The sequence below is a fragment of the Podarcis erhardii genome (genome assembly GCF_964252035.2).
Source record: "Podarcis erhardii genome assembly, chromosome: 10".
Taxonomy (NCBI): domain Eukaryota; kingdom Metazoa; phylum Chordata; class Lepidosauria; order Squamata; family Lacertidae; genus Podarcis; species Podarcis erhardii.
Window position 1 is genome coordinate 45896712 of NC_138500.1, and position 19331 is coordinate 45916042.

General features: G+C 38.7%; 1 protein-coding gene across 2 annotated transcripts in view; it reads right to left on the reverse strand.

The window, feature by feature from the left end:
• Nucleotides 1–3824: 3824 nt before the first annotated feature.
• The window catches only part of FRS2 (fibroblast growth factor receptor substrate 2), a 32574-nt gene continuing 17067 nt past the window's right edge, over nucleotides 3825–19331 (reverse strand). For both annotated transcript variants that reach the window (XM_081878541.1, XM_081878542.1), the window contains 6 exons: nucleotides 12465–12564; nucleotides 11676–11767; nucleotides 10949–11135; nucleotides 6160–6318; nucleotides 5749–5912; nucleotides 3825–5463 (listed from right to left, as the gene is read on the reverse strand). In XM_081878541.1, coding sequence (XP_081734667.1) covers nucleotides 4474–5463; nucleotides 5749–5912; nucleotides 6160–6318; nucleotides 10949–11135; nucleotides 11676–11741 — 1566 coding nt within the window. In that variant the 5' untranslated portion in view covers nucleotides 11742–11767; nucleotides 12465–12564 and the 3' untranslated portion in view covers nucleotides 3825–4473. The remainder of the gene's footprint in view (nucleotides 5464–5748; nucleotides 5913–6159; nucleotides 6319–10948; nucleotides 11136–11675; nucleotides 11768–12464; nucleotides 12565–19331) is intronic.

Consider the following 19331-nt stretch of genomic DNA (forward strand, 5'->3'; position numbering starts at 1 on the left):
TAACTGAACAGAAAAGCAGCTTTGCCAGAGTCTTTTTTATATACTAAGCCAAAACAATAATTTAAGTGATTTTTATTTTTTTTAGGGTTTGTGTATGGAACTCAACTTTTTTTGGAAGACACTTAGCTTTTTTTTTTTTTTAAAAAAAATGATCTGTTAACATAGTTTTGTTCAATTTGAAGGAAATGTATATAGAGACGTGACGGCCCAAAAGAAAAAACCTGAATTATATGCATTTTTCCTGTATGTTAGTTTCTCATCTACAAGAAAGTTTTGGGAAACATAGAAAAAAATTATGCAGCATTTTCTTTCAGAATGAGGAAAATACTTTTTAAAAACCAGTTTTAAGTAAAATCACTATGCAGTCAGTTCACAGTGTTGAAAATCTCTCAGACCAAGGTAGTAAATGTTAGTGATAAAAGCACTGCTGCTATGATCGGAAAAGCAACACACTAAGACTTAATTCAGAATTCACAGGAAATTGGTCCTTGTTTGAAGTCCATTAAGTTCCAATTGAAAGTTTATAGATTCAGAACCTATGGATCTTTCAGAGCAAAAAAACACAAGTTATGCTACTATCTGCAATTATATTTACTGAGATCATATGGGCTATAAATAAAACAAGTAACTGTTCAGGAGAGATAATTTTCTCTGCAGTTCCAGTGAATGCTTCAGCTGTTCCTATGCATGTTTACTCAAAAGCAAATTCCACTGAATTCAGTGACGCTCAATCCAATTAACAGAGAAATCTTTACCCTGGCCAGGTAGGAACAGGGCAGAGCACAGAACTGACCAGAGTGGAAGACAGGATTTTAATTTTTAAGCTACTTTGCTAGTTGTGCCTCCCCCTTCCCTCTAGCAATGTCCTGGTTTGGGCGTCCTACCCTTGGTATCACCAGCAGAAACACCACTAGCATTAACTACTCAATCATCACCATTTCAGCAGCTAAGCCCATCCACTGGTGGAGCCTGGCAGATGGGATACCTCCACCATATCATAATCCCTCTTACAGCACAGATCAGGGGGTTGGAGCTGGTCTGTAACTTTGCATGGGTCTGGATTCCAAGTTTAGTAACTGTTTAAGTATAATAACCCTATAATATATTATTAACAGACTATCCAAATGTAAAACCGCTATTTTAGTATAGGAACGTGTACTTCCACAGCTTCTCTCTTAAAATATAGCATATTCTGTTTCCCCATGAAAATATTTACCGTATTTTTCGCTCTATAAGACGCACCAGACCACAAGACGCACCTACTTTTTGGAGGAGGAAAACAAGAAAAAAAATATTCTGAATCTCAGGCGCCAGAACAGCAAGAGGGATCACTGTGCAGTGAAAGCAGCAATCCCTCTTGCTGTTCTGGCTTCTGTGATAGCTGCACAGCCTGCATTCGCTCCATAAGACGCACACACATTTCCCCTTACTTTTTAGGAGGGAAAAAGTGAGTCTTATAGAGCAAAAAATACAGTAAGTTTACAATACTATTTTAAGCCCATGCTTTCCTTTGTTTACTACAATATTGATCGCTTCAATACTGTATTTCATTTCATTTTTTCCTTATTTTTCCAAGTGAACATTGGCAAAGTACCTTCGACATGGAATTTTAAACTGCTGCACCCTAACCCTGGATAGATTTGCAATTATTGTTTAAATAAAATAAAGATGTTTATAACTTTAAATTTCATAAATAAACTAAACAGTACCAATATGTTCTAAAACATACTACGTTTTGTGTTTTTAAAGAAGGAAAGTTTATGTTTGATAAGATAGTATGCTTATATATATATATATCCATTTTTTACATAATTTCTGGAATTCTTTTTCTGGTGAGGAAAACACACCAGAATTCCACCCCTGCCCCCAGGATCCTTTAAAATGTCTTGAAATTGTTAGATCTCTCCATGGTCTCACACCAGTTTTTAACAGCTATTTTTTCCTTTGCAATTGCAGGCTCAGCTACTCTGTGTTGCTGTGATGTTGCTGTGCAAGCTTCTTTTACTGTGAAACTGAGGGACAACTGGATAAATTTACCAGGGAAGATCAGCAGATGCCAGATATACCAGGAATATTCAGTGATAGTTAAACTAGCAAACAAAAAGGGTTACATTTATCTATCCAGAGATATTACTTCCAGATATTCTCTGCATATTCAGTAGCTCCTCCATTCAAAGACTTGCTCTGCTGGCAAACAAAACTTATGATGGTACACACTGATGTCAATAACAGAACCATATCACAAAAAGCACATTATGGCAGCACTGAAAGGATTTCATGCTTAGAATCCTAGGCAGATACCCCATTGCAGATGTTTAGGACTGGGATTTCTGTTTCACAGAACCCAGATGCAGACAGGAACATAGGAAGCTGCCTTATACCAAAAGTCACATTATTGGTCCATCTAGCTCAGCACTGACAGCACGAACTGGAGCGGCTATGCAGGGTTTCAGACAAGACCTATCTGGAAATGTTAGGGATTGAACCTGGCACCTTCTGCAAGCAAAGCATGTGGTCTACCACTGAGCTGAGGCCCTTATCCAACTCAAGCAAACTATTACTTGTACAACCACTTTACCGGCTTGTTTTGGTAAAGCATAGGATATATTCAAGCCCAGCATTCTGACTGCTACATTGACTGGCAAATGTTATATGGAAGAAGCCAATACATGCTCACATCTCTATACGCCCCTCTCTAAGGTGCCAGGGAACTGTTTGTACTCAAAACATCTATAATGCACCATTCCATTTGTGCAAGTAAAGAAGGCCTTTCTGATAAGGGACAATATTATACGTGGGCCTCCCCAAAAGCTTTCCCATAACAACATGGAAATTGAACAAAAGGCAACATATAAAACACAATGAACAAGAGCTATATACAGAATTAACAGTATGCAACTTAAAGGCTGTACAGGAGAGATGGCGACGCAAAATGAAAAGCAAGAAAGAGCAAAGACTTTTTACAGAATGGAAAGATCTGACCATACATTAAATGTAATTGTGAATTACTTCACAAATATCTGTACAACTGTACAGGAAAAACCTGAAGCTGCCACTTGGAAGTCTGTAGTGGATCTAAGCCAAGGCCAATTTCAGATTGTGATGAAAGGGAACACTGATGTAAAGAGAACCCTGGTGTGACCTCTCGCATGCGACAGTGGCAAGTCAATCCTGAAGCCCTTTTCTCAGGATGGTCTGAAGAAACAAATCTAAGCTGGAATCCAAAGAGCTCTGTGCAACCACAGCAGATAGTGCTTCTGCATCTACATGGAACGGTTGCTGATTTTTTTCTTTCAGCTGCATGGGATGTTGCTCTCAATAGATTTCTGGGAGCAGCCCTTTGTGGGGTGGGGGGCATAATGGGACAAAGAGGGCTCCAGCAGTAAGTAAAGTCAGGAATGCCATCCACTGCATCCTGGCCAAAAACAATTTACTGTATAGCTCTTTATCAATAGAGTCCCATACCATATTCTTTATGCCACCTTTACACACACAAAAGTGTGAGTTTATCTTACTTCCCTGCTAAATGGTACACTTTCTTCAGATTAGTCACTGCTACTTTTGATTTGACAAAGCAAAAAGCAAAAAACAAAACCTTGAACTGCAACACAGTGTCTTTCTGAAGTGCAAATGAATCTGTGACAAAACAGCATTTTTAAAAAATTACTACCTGCTGGATTTATGGTCAGTGGTTTTAAAGTGCATCTGGTCATTATTTCAAGGACTGAAACCAAGTGCTAAATGATACTCTAATATATTTATGAAACTGCTGATTTCATCCCTCCCAAGTCAGCCACTCGTAAGTAATGGCACTCTACTCAGTATTAAAATTTCAAATTTAGTAATTGACTTTATTAATAGACTTACACAGTGCAGGACCATCACAAGCTGCTCCTACTGGAAGGGCTTTAGAGGATGACAGCTGCCTGTCATCCTCTCCCATCAACTAAGCACTGATTTAAGCCCACACATGCTAGTTAAAAGGAATTTGTACCCTGTTATGGCTCAACCCAAACTGACCAGAATCTCTCTCGTTGATGCCACATGATGCCATAAATTCAACTGGAATATGTGAATCTACGGGCCTATGCCATGAGAGAAAATACTGACCTGCTTGTTAATACGAAGTTTCAGGAGGCATTAGAAAAAGTGTCATAACGCCTTCAGTAACTTTAGGCACATGGCCAAGTCTGCCAGAACTGGCAAGTTATCCAACTTTCAGCCAATGCAATAGGCACTATAAGAAGATGGCAACACTGTCTGAAAGCTGTTAACTACCATTGTAAAATGAAACAGTGTTATTCAATACTCTTTCTATCTTAAATTCCCTTTAAATAAGCACATGACATGAAGCATTCAGAAAAAATCTATCGATCTATAACATGTGGTGTAGCATTTAAAAATCAAAACAGAGCATTCATTTTAAAAAAAACTTCAAAAAGGTGCAAATGATTTAACTAATGCTTTCCAGGCTCACATAGGCAGGTCAGTACTATTATGTCTAGTTTTTCTAGAAGTACCGTCGTCACGTGGCAGTGCTTTCTGCAAGCTTGACATAGCAGCTGTTCTTTCAATGTCTATCACAGCATACAGCTCTGTGCGCCTGGTTGGAGTCTGTGGAAGTGGCGTGGTAGGAGTTTTTGGAGTCTGAGGGTTGTCAGAGTCACTGCCACCTTCCAAATCAACCTGTATATAATTGAGCTGCCTGTGTTCTGAACTCGGTCGCCTAATATCAAAGTTAAAGACCGTTGGGGTACAGTCCCGGCGTCTTGCATATTCCACTTTGTGAGCACTTGATGGCACCGTCACATTCTCTGTATTGACATAATTATGCATGGGGTCTAAATTATTGTGATAGCCATTCAGAGATGGTGTCTTTGGTCCTAAACTGTCATCCTCCTCTTTACTTAGCTTGTGGGCTTCCCAAACTGGAGGCAAAGATGGCAGGTTTTCATAATTTAGCAATGCAGTTCTCCTCTGAGCAGAATTGTTGATATTCTGGGTATCAGAGGTACTGGATGATATCAGACGACCTCTCCTGAGTCCTGGGGCACCAGGGATAGACAACCTATTTACATTTTCATATGCTATTTTGTTACCAGAGGAAACTTCTTTGCGTTCGTCACTGTCGTACCCAGTGTCCCATTCACTGTTACTACTCGCACTAGCTTGAGTACTGTTGGCACTAGTTTCAGTACTGTTTCCACCACCTTGAGTACTGTTCCCACTGGGTTCAGTTTTTTCTTTTTCCATTAACTGCCTCTGGACAGGTGTTGGACCCAAAACAAATTTGACTCCTTCAGGTTCCAGTACAACCTGGGCATCTCTGTCATCTGGACAAGTTTCATCTTCCCTTGCCTTGCTTGTTTCTGCATTAGAAACCCTTCGCTCCAGAGGTGTACGCACACTTGGCCTGTTTTTTCTTTCCTCCTGTACACCTGTTGTATTCACATATGTATGGACCTGCAAAAGACAGAACAGCGTGTCAGCTGTGGGGTCACATGGCTACTTCACACATTGTCCAACTCCATTTTTCCTTATGACCACATTTTCGGTCATATCCCAAAGGGGTAGGTACAAGGCAACATGAACTCAATCCAGAAACCTGCTTCAGAGCACTTCTACCATAGAGAACAAGACCGGCAACAATTTCAATAGAGATTTATATTATCACAGCAATCATGAGAAAGCGGAAGAGAATTAAGACTGGGATATGACAACTGTGAAGTCAAACCCCAAATCACTTACTTGCTCCTCTGCTACAAGCAAGGGATGTGTTGACTCTTCGCCTACTGAAGGAAGACGGGCACTCCCTACGGAAGGGTGTCTGCTGGAGGGATGTGATGAAGCATCTCCATAGGAAGGATACCTTGGATACCCATTGGGTAGACTCTGCCCACTCAACCCAGGTGCTGATTAAAAAGAAAATCCAGTTACCCTATTGTATTGAATGGCACTCTTTTATTATTTGCTGTAACAACCAATTAGCATGCATGGATGCTTGGGAAATAATAGCAGATGTGGGTGAATTCACCTGCAATATTCATCATCTGAAATCGATGAGGTCTAAATCTTATGATGAATTTTAAGACACTTCAAATGAGAACATGGCAAGTGAGCTCAAGTGTCATATTCAACACTCAGAAAAAATAAACTTACTGGTAGGTGTGCGGGGTGTTCTTGGAACGTCCATCTCTGTTTGATGTGGATTCCTTTCTACTACAGGCTCCTCTACCACATTTATACTATTATTCTGCATGATCTCTTGCAACATATTAAATAATTCTTCCGCACGAGCACACTTGAAGGCAAATATTCCTACAACAACATAGAATCTGTTAGATACCTTTAATGAATAAAGTAAGCTTCCAATAACAGGTGTTGTACAGTCCATTTAAGCACATACCTGTTAATAAAAAAGACCTATCAAACTAAATTATGTTAAACCCCTTTTATATATATATTGAAAAGTTTTAAATTCCTCATGATCACAGATTTAAACAAAAGGTAATGTGGATAAAGCAACATTAACCAGAGAGAGAAAATTCAGGAAACAAAACTTTATTGGTAAGCAGTAGTCCCTGAAAAAGCACGGTTTTGCTGCAGCAAAATTGTATTTCAGATTTTCTGCTCGATATTTGTAACAAAATCAATATAAAATTCCTATACAAAGAGGTAAGAAGGATCTGACAAAGGGTACAAGTTTATGTGAAGGTTAAGGGAAGAAGGAATATAAAACAGATTTGGGTGATACAGACAAAGCCAATTTGGTTTTGGTCTCAAGGATAGACACAGAAACAAAGTAGACAATACCATGGATTTTCCTCTAGTATTGTTCCACTTTGTCTTTTGACAGCAGAGGGAGCCCAACTTACCATCATCAGCAAAGAGAACCAGTGCAGTTGGCAGCTTTGGATTATTCTTCCATTGAAAGCATTAAGTTAAAGTTGACATTCTTGTTAACAAGTATGTGTTTTTGCTACTGCTGAGCTTTAGCTTATCTAACATATAAAAACTATTGTCCACTACTCTGTTTCAGCCAACACAATTAGGTGTGGTAGCAGATTGTAAAACCTGAAAATTTTAGTAAATTGGTTGTGTATTAAGCGCAGGAGTACCTTGAGCAAATTTCAAATATAATAACAAAAAAGTTCTAGACAGTATCTAATTGTGTCATGCACACTCTCAAATATTCATGTATTTAGTAATGAACTAAATTTGGCATTATCTCCACAGTTGTCTAACACTTGCACTCAACAACTCATTTATGCTATAAAACCTATTCAGAGAATGCTTCAGACTAAATGGACTGTGATCCACAGTGCTACAAAAACTCCATATTTTTCCAAAGTAGCTGCTAAATAAAATAATGAATACACCAAAATTTGTCCACAACAGAAATGGAATCCTTTTCTTAATGGGCTTTGAGTACAATTAGTGGTTCATGGTCAATGTTAGCCATACTTAGAGTAGACCAGTGTTTCTCAAACTTGGGTCTCCAGCTGTTTTTGGACTACAACTCCCATCATCCCTAGCTAGCAGGACCTAGGTCAGGCAGGTAGTCAGAAAACAGCTGGAGACCCAAGTCTGGGAAACAGTGGAGTAGACCTACCAACATCAATAAATTACTCAAGTCCATTTCAATGGTTCTGCTCTGACTATGAAACACTGGAAGCTCTTGTATTTTATTACAACAGCTTTTGAACTTTCTGTCTTCAGACAACTGACAATTCTTTCCCAACTGAACGTGTACTGACGAACCCTAAGCACTTGCCCTGAACATCTGCAGAGGCATGAACTAAACACAAGCCCTATAACTCATCCAACATTCTTCTGTGGTATAACTGGTACATAGTACACTCATCTAATTATATCCTTTAACATCTGTGAAACTGTGGGTTGTATCCAACCCAGTTGTCCCACTAACATGAGGACTTCCACCTGGCAATGCAACTTTCTTTCCTTTTCCTCTCCCAAATCTGCTCCTGAAGGTTGGGACAACCCCCAAACAGATTTGGAGCACATATGAGAAAAGGAGCTGGAGCTCCATTCCAAAATGCAGAAGCCCTGGCACTAAAAGGTAAACTTTACTGGATACAAAGCATTGTTTTGAATATTGACTTTTGCATTTAGAAACATTTTTAAAAATCAAATTCCTCTTTGTCCCTGCATTTTAGGAAATGACTAGCAAGTTATTTTATAGGAAAGCCTACCCACCATTACTGATGCTCTCACTGAGGGACACCCAAAACACAGGTTTTACAGCAATGCTTTTGCTTAACTAACATATTAACCTGTTATATAGAAACAAGTTCCATTAACGCAACTTTCATGACAATCCTAAATATGCTTTATGGAACACAATACTACTTTGTATGTGGGCGGGGGGGGGGAGAGAATGTGACTTTTCCCAGTAGCAACCAGTAGTGTCATCTGAACCTCATTAGGAATCAGGGGGCACATAAGAAAACAGCCATAACTGAACTGATTGAGAAGACGCTCATTCCCCACAGCAATTCTTTATGCCTGCTTCAAGAGAAGTTGATCTAAAATGGCAAAATGCACTGAATCTATGTACTTGTGATCGTTTTCAGAATAGAATAGAATTGTAAGATTTGTGGCCTTCCACTGTTATTTGGTAGATATCTTCTTTTTTTATGGAGGTCTGCTTTGCATGTTAAGAATTATGGTTCAGCTGATACAACCTTTGAAAATGCTTTCATGGTCCACCAACTAGAGATGACACTGTGAAACTGTAGCTCATAATGTTTGGGTACCTTAAATATACGGTACACTGTTGGGAAATTAAATTGTTTTCCTTATGATTGCTATTAAATTGAGAACACTTAACACCACAAATAAACACAGTCCCTCACACAAGTCGGAACACTGATGCTTACACAACAGGCTGGAGAGAAAAAGGATAATTTTTGGTAGTTACAGAAGACAAACCATATAAAGACACTTCATTCTGCCACATTTAGTAATACTTAATGAGGATTAAGTGGGGATCTAAAGCATTGTTAAACAGTTGTCTCCAAATACATATACTTGCTTTCAAACGTTAACCAAGAATGGTTGAAGGTTCTTCTGATAAATTTTAGTACAAACAAACCAACCCATCATGAGCAATAAAAATGGCACTGCACTTTTGAGGATTTACAAATGTTCCAATTTATATCACTCATCCATACCAAAGTTTTAGGGGAGAGATTAGAGCTGAGATATGATTTACAAAAGGCAATTTATGTGAGTTCCAAAACTCAATCAAACCCACAAACAAGGCATGAAAGCAGCAACCCTCTCCTATTTCTCCCCAACAACTGAGCGTCTTTCAGTGTGGAGAAGAATAGCCAATGACACACTAGCATCCATGAAGTGGTTCTTAAAAGCAATGTAAAACAATAGCCATCACCAAATATTATAGTATATGATTGTTGCTAGGATAAATGGGAAGGAAGAGAATCATAAGGATCTTGGAAGAAAGGTGGGATATAAATGTAAGATCTAAAAAGTTAAGCACCTTTGAAGAGGGATACTGTAAAGAGCTTTTTGGAATTCCCAGGCATACCAAGCCAACTGAATTATCTACATATTTGCCAAAGCACACCAAAACTTTGAGAGTACTTCCTTTTTCAGAAGCCATACTGATTCTTCCTCAAATATGTTCTTCTATGGATTGTATCCAATTGTGCCCATGCATGGACTTCTGCTCACAAAACGAGCCTCCACCTTCCACTCCTCCTACCAGCATACTCCCATTTGCTTCAGAGACTTCCCCAACCCTCTGGAGCAGATTTGGGGGGCACACAGGAGAGAGGAAATAAAAGTGAGGTCCTTTTGTGCAAAAAGAAGTCTGCTTGTGCAATGCTGGCTTCCACCCAGCATGTTTAATAAGTCTAGGTTTAATTATGCCTTCAACCAATTTACTTGGGATGGAGGTTTGGCTAATAAGCCTGTAATTTCCTGGCTGTCCATTGGTTCCCTTTTTAAAATGTGTGGCATTGGATTCCTTCCACTTCTCTAGCAAGGAGGCCCATTTTTAGTGACAAGTTCTCTGCCTATTATTTTTAGATCATCAGTAATATCACATCTGACCTCTTTAAGAGGGTTGTTAATTTTTTGTCAAGTTTCCATATCTTGTCACCTCTATTTCCCTTCTAATCCCCCTTCCCAAAAAACCCCGATTCAGATGTGGATATGTACTAAATAGCCAAGAATGATATCAAACATCCATTAGCTTCTCTGCAATCTTGTTATACTCCTTCAGTTAACCTTCTGTCCAACTGCTTTCCTGTATGTTGATATTCTATTATTGTAAGTAGTTTTGGAGGCCCTGAGGCACAAAGGTAGGCTATTAATATTTTAAAATAAACAAGCAATTTATCCAAGCTTTTGGCATAAGTGCTGCAATATATTCAGTATGCAATTGACTGATCTCTGACACGTGATTGTAATCCAGTATCTTCCACCACCAGCACCCCCAAAAAACCCCCAACAAAAACAACCCAGTTTCTGTGCTTCCATGCTACTGGGGAAGTTGATTTAGAAAGTGAGGGGTATTTCAGAAGTATGGCAAGATGGTCAGCAGGTCAAAGTAAACTACAAGGCTAGTGCAATTTCCCTGAGTGAACCAAGTAGCTCCATTTTATACGAGTCAGCATATTCTCATAGACAGGTAAGATATGGGTCACTGCAGAGGTCTTACTAGCATATTGAAGTATTAAGTGATGGTTGATCATTTAAAGGTTCCTACTTGGTGATCTGAATAAATCCTTTTCTGATTTCAGAAAGGTAACCTGGATTTCATTAAAATGAAGGGGAGGTTTTTTTGTCTGTTTGTTTTAATGCAGACCAACTGTTGTTCAAAATACAGGTGTTTAGTGACTACTCTCCCTTTCTTTTTCTAGGTCTTCTATAGGAACAAGCAAAAAGCTATTATACATACCTGGTCCAGTTTGGCATCTTCGACCACTTTCAAATGAGAAAAGATTGGAATCGTAGCCATAACGGCGCAGACAGAGGTAATGCCATTTGACAGAATCCCGTTTACGGGTATACAAGATTAGTTCTGTGTCTGTAAGTTCCATTATACCAGAACCCAACTCATTACCGTCATCATCCACATTAATAACCTATAAAATAAAATGGATACTATATATTAAAAGCAAACATTAATTTATTAAACCACAGTCATGTACCTTACCTAACTCTACTGAACAAATATTTGATACAAATATTTAAAACTATAAAATAAATCTATAAAACTAACAAATAAATTTGGCTTCCTGATATAATACAGTTCAAATGTATTTTATTTTCCTCTTAACATGGGGCCATGACTATGCAGGCTACATATATACCCTCCCTCTAGGCATTTCAAGACTGGCTATTAGTGGTGGTTAACTATCTTTAGCTAATAATGCTAAGAGATGTGAAGACAGAAATCTAGGCTATCTCTGTGGTAATTTGTCAAGAGTCGGATACTATATGAAATACAAATACTATGGCTTAATTTATTTTTGAACAACCTATCTACTTAAAAAGCAAGTCCACCAAGAGAGAAAGAAAAATCCAAACATTTCCAAATTGCCCTACTGATTTCACATTTTCTGTCCCTAACCTGCCACCACATAATCTGAATTCTGTGCCCATTAAAGGTGACAAAACCCTACCTTGAATTTGTTTCGATGGTTATCAGGGACTGCTTCTTTATCTGGACAGCTACAACAGCTACCCATGACTTCTTTAGAAGACCATGTGATTGCTAAAACCAAAGTAAAAGAGAATGCATTTCAAAAAGAGAAATGAAAACAAACATGCAAATGGCATATAAACTGACTATATACCCAAACCATTAAAGGAAATTGGCAGAAGAAAGACAATTGTACATCAATGGAGACAGACAGAATATAAGCATGTATTGTACAAAACTACATTATAGGGTGAGCTCCAACACGGCATGACTGAATGCCCACTAGGGCAGTGGGATTTCCCTGTCCTCCTTCCCCCCTCCAGGCCCCACATCCCCCCAAATCTGCTCCAGGAGTAAATTGGAAGTCCTGTTGCATTAGTTCATTTTATGCAAGTGAGTGGACATAACCGGATCTTACTCACAATAAGATCCTGGAAGTCCTGCTCCTTGCCTTGCTGGTCTATTTCCACCTGGCTTGGGACCTCCAGCTACAAAAGTTGAGGCTGCTGAACAGACTTTTGGCCTGGGGATTTGTTTAGTATTTGTTGCTGTTACTGATATCATTTTTTCGTATTTCTTTTTAGATCTTATTATGATTTATTTGAATTGTTCGATTTGGTTGTGAACTTTTCGTTGTGTTTTGTTTACTACATTTGTAATTATATATTTCTTTTCATGTTGCAAGCCGCCTTGAACATGGTTTTTAACTATTCAGGCAAGTTCAGAAGGTGGTGAAGAGAAACATCTGGCCAAAGGTACATACACTCACCTAGATTTGGCCATTAATATTTCTAGCCTCTGGTACAGCATCAGTACTTCTGTCATACTTCAAAACATCATGTCGCCCTTCCACATAAATGAGTTACGACCTAAAAATCAAAGTTTTAAAAACAGTCTATTATAGAGGCTCAAGAAAGCTGTTTTGAATAAAAGTTGGTTCCGAAAGCAAAACAAATTAGATAAGTAATATTTGCAGAGAATAAGTGTGCACACATGTGCTGGCCATAACTCATTCTAAAAGGGGTAATTCATAAAAACACTATATTTGTTGCTGTTACAGTATTTTTACCACCATTCTGCTCTTTAACTGAAGATTGCTACTTAATCGAGAAACACAAATAACATAAAAGACAGCATAAGATATTGCAAAGATGTCTTCTGCTGGAGGGGTGTGTGGATCAATTATTACATTTACTTTTCAACAATTCCACCAGGTTTCTGGCTGACCGCTTGCAATGTCTACTAGAAAAGCATCCAAGTGGCTAACTGAAGCAGCCAAATTATATACATAGCTAGCACTGCATTGAAGGGAAAGGGGAGGTCTTTTGACATCACATAAAGCTTCAGAACTGCTCCAAATATCTATCAACTCCTCTCTTCCAGTTTTGAGCTAGATTCACATACAGATTCTCTGAGTGTAAATTGGGGACTGTTGCCTAGTCTTTTCCTGAAGCAAAGATCTTTCAGCTTCTTGCTTTCTCCTAGCATTTGTTCCCACTATCTTCTCAAAGTCAGCCTCTTACTATGCTTGTTCTGTATGTTGCTATCTTAGAAGAACTACGTCTTCAAAGAATATACTACACATTGGTGCAGTATTTTGTAGAAGTTCCTGTTCAAATGTGCAACTAGAGAACATCTCAGACGAGTCTCACATATAGCACTTGCAGTCACCACGTTGCAAAAGCAAATCAGGTCCGGTAAGTGACAGGAAACCATTGGTATGCTATCTTGGGACCCATGGTGGAAGAAATGTGAGACATAAATGTAAGAAAATTAATATTTAACCTACTCCCCCATAAAAGGTCCTAATATGTACATCCTTTCCCATTAACACAACACACGGTGGTAATGATGTAACAGGTCTACTTCTCTCAGAAACAGAATATAATGTGCACACTTTAAAAAGAACAAATGCACCGACTACACGTTAACTTGCATTGCAATATTACAAATATTCATTCTGTCAACATCACATATTTGGGGTGGGGCAAAAAAAAATGGGTTAACATTGTGCAAATCCAGTGTAGGATCCAAAGCAATGGATTCAAATTTCAAGAAAGGAGATTCCAACTAAACATTTGGAAGAACTTTCTGACGGTAAGAACTGATCGAGCATAGAATGGGCTATCTCAGAAAGTGGTGGACTCTCGCTCTTTCAATATTTTAAAACAGAGGTTGGATGGCCATCTGTCAAATATTCCATTGCAATGATTTGGCTATAGATGACCCTTGAGGTCCCTTCCAACTCTATAATTCTTTGATTCTCAGGTTCCTTTGATGCTATCCTCCAAAAGAGCTGAAAATATGTGTTGTGGTCACCAACAGTGGTTTACCAAAGCTCCATTCAACATTTTTGTTTCTGCTTCAGTGTCAAGTACTAAGCCCCACCCTTCATTTGTGCAATCTAGTCTGTTTCTATTTAAACAGATACTTGGGTCAGTTCTTTTCATGTTGTGTAAATTAAAATCAAGTACTTCTGCTAAGGCTGTAGTAAACGTAAATTAATTCAGCACAGATGGACCAAATTATCAAGATCAGAACCTGGCTCTTATTATACAGCCACTGTTATAAGAAGATTTTTTTTCTCACTCAAAAAGCTGTTTAATTATGTGTATTAAATAAAGCATTACTGTTTTCTAAAGTAAACATTCCCACTGGGCATTCCTTTCATCTTGCATAATTATATTGCATTGGGAAGACTCCATTTGTGTTCTCTAAGTTTACACACAGCTATTACTGCTTTTTTTATACAGCTCACACATCTGATCCACAACTCTAGAGCAGTGTTTCCCAACTGGGGGCCAGGATAATCCAAGGGGGCCACAGGTGAACATTATGTAAATGGGGGGCCCAGCAGAAGGTTAGGAGGTCACAGAGGGAAGTGAGAAGAAAAGAAAAGAAATATTTTTTAAAAAAGAAATCCTGATTGGCTGGCTATCTGCTTGGCTAATCACAAGCAGGTAAGGGGGCATCCCACCAGGAGGCAGCCTACCTTTTTGCCACCTGCATTTTCTTGGAGCAGTCCTGTTTTTTTTCCAGCAAGAGAGGGTGATTGCTGAGGCTCCAATTTTGCCCACTGCTTGTAGCTGCTGCCAGCGCTGTGCCAGGGGCAGCTTGGGCCTGACTCTGCAAGGCGCGGGGTATAATCCACCCCAGTGCCTAGCAGATCAGGGCCTTCAGATGTTGCCAAGGAGAACAGCAAAGAACCTGCACAAGCAACGCTGACACCAAACCCTACATATAGTAAGCAAAATAGAAACATCACCACCCAACCCCAACCCCCAACCCCCATCTCCCACCCCCCACCTCTTTCTACCAGTAGGATGGGGGGGCACAGGAAGGAAACATTTGGAAGGGAGCCATGGTCAGAAAAAAATGGGAAACACTTCTCTAGAGCAGTCTTTCAAAACATCACAAACAGAAAAATATCTATGTCTCCTTTCTTTGTGACCAGAGTCGTCTTAAGGGACTCACAAGAGGGTCCCATTTTCATTGCCAAACCTTACTTAAAGGTTTGGTGAAACAAACTGTTCAGCTTTATCTGTTGCAGAGCACACATAAATTATAGAGTAACAATATGGGCAATAGTTACCATGGATTTAAAAAGCAAATGCTACTTAATGTGAGTCAACCATTCAAAGAATATGCCTACGAAGTTTATCCTACGATAGGGTGCAAATATATTAGTCGGATCCTATCAAGTTCTTAACTTTGAGTAATTCCTAGATTCATTGTTGCCTATTACAAATGTGGGGCAACAATATTTAGCTGTAATTGAAGAAAAGGCTGTGATTATTTATTTTGATAAACCTAAGCACAGATGATGGTAGAGAGCTGTCAACTGAATGACTGGTTCCATTATACTGGTATAGGAAGGTATCCGTTTTAAAATGCTGGACCGTGAATGGCAGTTCTGCAAACAAAATGCCTTTTTTTTTCTTTTAGAAATATATATGGAGTGCCGTCCTATTCACTCAGAACAAAAATAATTTGCATCGTTATTGGAAGAAACAAATATCCAGTGGCTAAAAAGGGAGAAACAAACCATGGGCATACTTCCTGGTTCTAGTCACTGAAACTACGGATACCTAAACTAACAGAAGTGATTGATTTTAAAAAACCTGCTGTCTTAAGCCAACTACATCTCACTAGATCAAAATCTAGCAGACAAGCAGTTAACCACCAATGCACTGAATACTGATTTTAAAGATTGTTTTGTTTCTCAGAAAGGGCCTGGCTCTTCAACCAAGACTTCCTCTTGTGGCTTATTTTGAGAGAAACAAGTCAGCATTCTGGCTTGTTTCATTCTGCCTTGGGAAAAGGAAGAGCAGGGCAAGAGCAATTTGTCCAGCAGCACCCATGGTCATTCATGGCAAGCCATAGTTTGGCTTCCTGTAACATGTGAACCAAGCCACTTTTTCATTCAAAGGCTAAGAAGGAATGCAGGAATTGAAGAAACTTACAAAGATAGTATTAGATTTGCCAGTTTTTAAACACCTTTTTTTAACTAGAAGAACTAGCAAAAACAAAAAAACAAGCACACACCACTTTAATCAGTCTAAAGTTTTAATATACAATAAGTGACTGTTATAATTTTCTTGTACCAGAATACAAAGAAGATGCTTAAAGGTACTGTATAATGAATAAACTGAGAGAAGTCAACAAAATAAGGTATTTACTAAGATTCAGACCGAAGTGCCAAAGCTGCCTGTTTTCAGAACATGAAAGAGAGACTACATTCAGTTTCAAACTTTATGAACACATTCCTCAAATACCAGTAATATTAAAGGTCTCAGAAGAGGCAAGACCTTTTCCCCCAACCTTAACATCACAGTTTAATCCTTGGAACAGCTGATTAAAAAATGCCTGTAGTTTAGTTGAACTTGTCAGTTTGAGGAGAAAATCCAACATTCTGAAGGAGAAAAGCTGAAATCGTGAAAAAGCTTTTAACACTATTGATAAGTCTGAAACTTTTAGAAATCTCACTTCATGTTTGCTCCTTCAAATTCTAACATTTCTGCTGCAACAACATACAGTAATTCTTAAAATGGTTATTAAACTCATTTTCACAAGGCCTGCACCATTTCATCATTTGAAATATTCCTTTGGTTAATATGGGTTACAAACTTCCGATTAGAATCACAGAATTGTAGAGTTGGAAGGGACCATAAGGATCATCTAGTCCAACCCCCCAGTGTCCTTTCATATTGTCCAGCTTGAGTGCTAATATTTACAGGAGAACCCCTGTTAGGGTCTCCTACCCAATAAGATCGCTATGGTGGGGACTCATGGGTGGGCTTTATGGGTGTGATCCCACGCCTCTGCAATGACATTCCCTCTAAACCATGTCGTATCATGACATTGTTCTCATTTTATCGTCGGGTGAATACACACATTGGGAGGGGGAGGGGGGCTTTGAGAGAAGGTTCGGCTATTGCCATTTGGTTTGTATGTAATTTATGTTGGCTTGTTTTAATATAGTTGATTGATTTTAGTTTTAATTTTGTGTATTTCCACCCTTGGACCTGCAGGTGAAGGGTGGTCTATAAATATGATAGATGATAGATAGATAACTGCCTAGTCTATCTTTTTATCCCTATCTTTTGAATATATCATTTAGAAATAAAATAATTTAGGTAACAAAAAAGCCAGTAATATAAAAAATCCCTATGACTAAATCTACAGTTCCTTTAGAGATAACTGTTATCCGAAGATGGATTTGAATGTTCCTTGTCCCTGGGAAAGCCAAGTCATCAAAATCCAGAGGTTGGAGGTATCAATTATCTCTGCAGTTACAAACTGCGTGTCACATACAGCAGTGAGTCGCTCATCACTATTCCTCAAAATCACAAATGTACTGTTTTTCATAGGACACTCCAAGTGCTTTGGCTCCTAAGAAAATGAAGTAATTGGAAGCCTCACACAAGCTTCAACAGAATTGTAAATTGCTACACACCGCCCACATAGCTTTGAGTGCTTGAGTGTGTGTGATTAGGAGGGCTGATGCATGATCACACCAAATTCCTTCCCTTAACTCACAGATCAAAAACTTGCCCTCTCAGCTACATTCTTCTTTAAACAGTCACTGTTACCCTGGTAACCCTATGCTGCTGACACAGGCAGCTGGTCCATTTAAAGTCAGCCCTAGCTGGCAACCAAAATGTTTGTTCAACCAGTTGGGAATAGTTTCTCTCAATTCCAGAGAAGTTGCTGCTTTGTACTTTTCAACGCCACCCCCATTTAAATGTTTTCATTTCGACACATTTTTTTTTTAAAATATAAACTTAAACTACTCTGATTATTTATACACTTTTTTATTCTTAGAAATATAAGCTTACTGCAAAGCTTTAAAAACTTATGCTCAAATATAAGAGGGAAGGAGAAGGGAACCCATTTTAATTTTTTTAAGTACACATAGCAGAAGCAATCAGATTCTTTTGTCTTCCACATAAATCTAAAGTAGAGATTGTTGTAAATATGAATGGAAGCCTTCTGCAAAAAAATTATCTGAGTTCAAACCCCATTTCATGAATTTCTGATAGCCAAAAAATGTATTTTTCCTGAATCAAGATTATAGAAACACATTTCAGTTACTTTGTAAGTTATCTCATAGAATACAATGTGTCTGCTTTGACTTTTACTGGTAAAAAGAAGGGGAAAATGCAGTCCAGATACTGAGGTCCTTTCTTAATAAAGATAGGAATGAAATTACAAATCCTCCAACTGTCCCTGCCAGACAAATACAGATAATGACCCAACTTTATTTAAAGTGCTCAAAGATGTCCAGTTCTGCCCATTCACCCTCCCAGTTTTTACTGCACTCTAGGCTTTACCTGATTAGGTAAAAATACCGTATTTTTTTGCTCTATAAGACTCACTTTTCCCCTCCTAAAAAGTAAGGGGAAATGTGTGTGCGTCTTATGGAGCGAATGCAGGCTGCACAGCTATCCGAGAAGCCAGAACAGCAAGAGGAATTGCTGCTTTCGCTGCGCAGCAATCCCTCTTGCTGTTCTGGCTTCTGGGATTCAGAATATTTTTTTTCTTGTTTTCCTCCTCCAAAAACTAGGTGCGTCTTGTGGTCCGGTGCATCTTATAGAGCGAAAAATACGGTAATTTCTTTTGCTAACCACTTAATTTTATTGCTGAGATAATCAAAAGGTACAAGGCCATAGCATGGGCTAACACTCCACGGCTCTGAAAAGAAGGGTGGCCAACTTCTTAAGGCTGTGAAGATCTCTCCATTAACAGTGGTAGAAACACTGGAGAAGATTTTAACAGGATTTTATGAGGTTAATATCAACTAAGCACTTGTGCGCCACCTGGAAAGCACACAATACAAATGCAAAGAACTTTACAACCTACAAGTAGGCATTGCCAAAGCATTCTGCTTTCTATTTACATGCTTTTTTTGAATATGAAATGTCTTAAGAGTATTGGGGGGGGGACCTTCCCACACCTATCAAGAGGTAATCTTTATGCTGAGAGTTCTTACACTTTACAGTGCTAGCATACTAATCTTGACTGTCAAAGCAACCAATAATGAAAGCAAACAAGCAATAATCTCTACTGGGTGTGACTGAAACATGTAAACATCAGTACACTGAGTCAAACAGGGTTTATTACTATTGCAGTACAC